Source organism: Microtus ochrogaster, linkage group LG2 (genome assembly GCF_000317375.1).
Source record: "Microtus ochrogaster isolate Prairie Vole_2 linkage group LG2, MicOch1.0, whole genome shotgun sequence".
Classification (NCBI taxonomy): Eukaryota; Metazoa; Chordata; class Mammalia; order Rodentia; family Cricetidae; genus Microtus; species Microtus ochrogaster.
The window spans coordinates 23116711-23120931 of NC_022028.1; the positions used below are offsets into that span (position 1 = coordinate 23116711).

General features: G+C 38.8%; 1 protein-coding gene across 2 annotated transcripts in view; it reads right to left on the reverse strand.

Annotated features, from left to right (window-relative positions):
• Window positions 1–632: 632 nt before the first annotated feature.
• Window positions 633–4221, reverse strand: part of Txndc9 (thioredoxin domain containing 9) — a 10844-nt gene continuing 7255 nt past the window's right edge. For both annotated transcript variants that reach the window (XM_005359954.3, XM_005359955.2), the window contains exons 4-5: window positions 3403–3657; window positions 633–963 (exon numbers count right to left, since the gene is read on the reverse strand). In XM_005359954.3, coding sequence (XP_005360011.1) covers window positions 846–963; window positions 3403–3657 — 373 coding nt within the window. In that variant the 3' untranslated portion in view covers window positions 633–845. The remainder of the gene's footprint in view (window positions 964–3402; window positions 3658–4221) is intronic.

Genomic DNA, 4221 nt, shown 5'->3' on the forward strand with positions numbered 1-4221 from the left:
TGTATTATGTGTGTGTGCTCCATGACAATTTGTATTTACTGCATTACGCGTGTGTTACATGACAATTTGTATCTACTGTATTATGTGTGTGTGTGCTCCATGACAATTTGCAGGAACTGTTTCTCTCCTTCCAAGTGGGTCCTGGGAATTGAACTCAGGTCCTCAAATTTTGTGGCAAGTGCCTCCCTACACTGAGCCATCTCATTAGATGGCGCCACACTATTCTAAAACTGTTGTACCAGCAGCCATTGGAGTTCCATAAGTGGCCACTCAGAAACTGTTTCTTAACTATTTCTTAATGCACGTCTCAGCACTAAGCAATGCGGACCCTTTAGGTCAGGCAATGAGCTAATGAGCTGACTGTCCTGCTGCTCTCCGCAGTTACCATGCTGGACCCTGAGTACACGGGCAAGTCTTTAAAAGTTCCTGAAACACATTCTATGAAGAAAGGACTCACTGACAGGTATTTGTGGGACACCAGGAAATGCTCCCACACCGTTTGTATAGACAGCACTCATTAAGTCCTTAAGAGTTGCTGAATTTCTATTGCTAACTCGGCAGATTAAAAACACAAGTGTGAGTGGTATAAAGATAGAAGAATTACGTTATGATAAAAACAATCACAAAAATAGAGAATCCAGACCCTTTCCAGGTAATTTAAGATATCTGTTTCTCTCAAGCTACACACGATGGCCACAGACAAATAGTAATGGTGTCCTTCCATGTGGTGAAGCAGTGTAAACTCTGGGATACGAGGACCAGATGGTCAATGGGCCGAAATCAAGGACTTCAGAAAGACACTTAACTCTGACATAAACAAAGAGATGCTTTACAAATACAGCAGTCTAGTCATCATCAGAATCAGAATCGTATTTCTTTCCTCGGATAGTTTTCTTTTCCAGCTTTGTGAAGTTTGTCCCAAATTTCTTTTGGCTCTGAAATGGTGGCTCCATTAAATTTCCACTAAAAGTGAAACAAAGTTTAAGAGCATTTTATTTTTTATGATTTAATACACTTGGGATTCTAGAATGTAAAAAGCATTAATACTAACAGTTAATAGTGTCACACCTTACCTAACTGTATTAGATCAACGTTTTAGCCTCTTGTTTATCATAATCATTATCATAAACATTTTTGGGCTAATGGAGATGGGGCCCTGGCCCTCTGCACGCTAGGCATTAATGTTCCGAAGCAGACAGGCAACACAGCCATGCTTGAGCTCTTGCTGTGACTTTTCCTGGGCAGCATCCCAGTGTTTACATTTCTACACACATTAGCAAACTCACTCACAGAATGCACTATTGTCAGCCAGGGATTGGCATAAACTTAGAAAAACAAAACACAACTTTTTTAAAAAAACTTTTCAATAATGCTAGAGAAATAAATGATAAAGCAGTTTTGTGTATGTGTCTGGGATCCTGGCATCCAGATGTTAGTTTTGGAACATCATTTGCTAGGCAGGAACTGTGGCACATGCCTATAATTCCAGTTGCCAGGAGGTTGAGCTAGGACTGTGCATTTGAGGACCATTTAGACTATACAGTGAGAACCTGTCCTAAACAAACAGTAAATAAAGTAATCAATAAATGAAAAAGGAGAAAAAAAACTATCATTTATACCGAAAGGAAGCACAACTTCTTAGAAACACAGCTAATTTTACAGACAGAATACAACATAAGCTTTCCTAAAGCATCTTGCTTGGGCCACAAGGGTCAAAGGATAATGAAGCTTTATCGACTATAACCTGCAGAATAAAAATCATTTGCAGCCCAGGCTAATCACTACGTGGACAAGGAAATAAACACAAGTGATACAAAAGTTCCTCATAAATCATCACCTGGCACGATAGTGTCCAACCCAGTGCTGGACCACTACCATCAGATGATGCACTGAGAATGAGGCACCCACACACCTCCTGCAGCAACTAGCCCTGACCTGAGATCTGAGTCTGAGTCTGAGATGCACACATAGGCCCGAGCTGGGAAACACTGAGAAATTAACTAGCTTATATTTTACTATAGAAATTGTTATAGAAGCTAAATGCAATAACTAAACGTGACACAATTTTCAGACAAGGAAAACGATACAAGGATGGTGGTACATTTGAGTAGGTTCTATAAACTATATCACTGCTATTTTATTAACTGCACTGGAAGTATACAAGAAAATGTACTTACTCTTAGGAAAAACACATTTAGAAATAAAGAAGTATACTCAAATGGTTCTGAAAACAATTTGTTATGTATCTGGCATATACATTTAAAATGTGGGAATATGGTAGACTATGCAAGACTTCCTTTTGCTAGTTTGCAACATAACTAAAATTCAAAATCAAGTTGGGCATGGTGGATCCCACCTGTAATCCCAGCACTTGGGAGGCTGAGGCAGGAGGATTAACATTACTGGACTGTAGAGTAAGACCTTGTCTTAAAACACAAAAACCTAAAGAAAAAGCTAGATATAATGTCAAAATATAGTGTTCTGTTGAACAAATGTTAATGTATGCTCATGTTAACAAAAGCAAAAATGGACTTCTACAGTACAGGGATAATTCATCCATGTTTAGTGGAGACTCAGAGAAGTGGGGGAGACAAAAGGTGAAAGTTTCAGCTTTGAAAGGCACAATTTTCCTTGTCTCTCTGTTTTCCTTTTTTCTTTTTAAAGCAAGAATAGGCACAGAACAAGTGACACTTTCAATTCGAAAGGGACAAAGCCATGCACCAGAAAAAAAAAAAAAAAAGAAAGATGAGTTTTAGATTGTTTCAGTTACGTAAGCTTTTGAAGTTTCAGACTGTACGTGTGACATATGAACGCCTACAGTAAAAGCCTATTCAGGGCTAGGGATTACTGCTGTGGTGTGGTACAGCACAGCTAGTACATGTAAGGTCCTGGCTGTCATCTCAGTACTACAAGCATGAAATCACAAAAGCACAATGACCTTTTTGGCAGTTGTGTTTGACATTTTAATTTTATCACAAAGAATCACTTAAGTCAGCTATAAATTGTGGAGTTAAGGCTTAGGGTATAACTTAGTGACAGAAGACTTGTCTAGCATGTGCAAGTCTCTGAGTTGACTCTCTAAACATCGTAAAAAACAACCCTCCTGCACACACCCAAAGGCAATCTATTCGGGAATGTCACTTTGGGTTTCCAAAATTAGTTTCAGTGACATTTCTTACGTTGAAAACGTCTAGGCTGCCTTCAAGGCTCAGTTTTTATCTGTAAATTTGGTTTTGCTATAAGATCACATTACTCTATGCTTTAAGAAATGGGCTTTTCCCAAGCTGAATACAACAGGACTTAATTCCATAAAACATTAAAACATAAAATAAATAAACAAATAAAAAAATCTAAAAAAATGACCAACTATCTATTTTTTGGTTCATCTTTGCTAAAGGTTACCTGTAATTGATAACGTCAGAACAACCAAGTCTCCACTCTAAAGTTTCCGTGGAGAAGTCATCTGTGTTTCCTAGGTCGGTGAATCCGACAACATAATCTTGTGTCTTGCCATCTCTCAGGAGAGCTAGTGTGGGGATGACTTTGATCCGCAGTCTCTCACAGAGGAATGGCGCCTTTTCCACATTCAGCTTCAAAAACTTGGTTTCAAGATGTTTTTTGGCCAGTGTTGCCAAATGTCTGTCTAGTATTTTACACCTGTAAGACAAGAGCAGAAAGGCGAACACTAAAGGAAGCATTACTGTGCAGCGCATTTTATATGTTTTTGTTTGAATCTCAATTTTATGAGTTGCCATACTTAGGATAAAAAAAAAATAAGGTTCCCTTATACATGAATGTTTCCTGGTGTCTTCATAAGGACGAAGGGGGATAGACTGAAGCTGAAAGAACTCATAAAAGGCAAAAATTCAGCAGGTGCCACATCTGGAATTTACGATTAAAAACTGGAGTCACCAGAGCTGGGCAGTGGCAGCACACACCTTTAATCCCAGCACTCAGGAATCAAAGGCAGGCTGATCTTTGAGCTGGAAGCCAGCCTGGTCTACAGTGAATTTTAGGACAGAACCAGGGCTACAAAGAGAAACACTGTCGTGAAAAACTAAAATCCAAAAATGGAAACAAAACAACAATGAAAAAAAACAAAAAACTGGAGCCACCAAGAACTCCCTGAAACATGTAACTCTGTCAGGGAAGCTTATCTATTAAAGGTTACCAGTGCTGTTTAAATATGGCTAGTGTGACCCTTAAGAAATGAATGGTAAG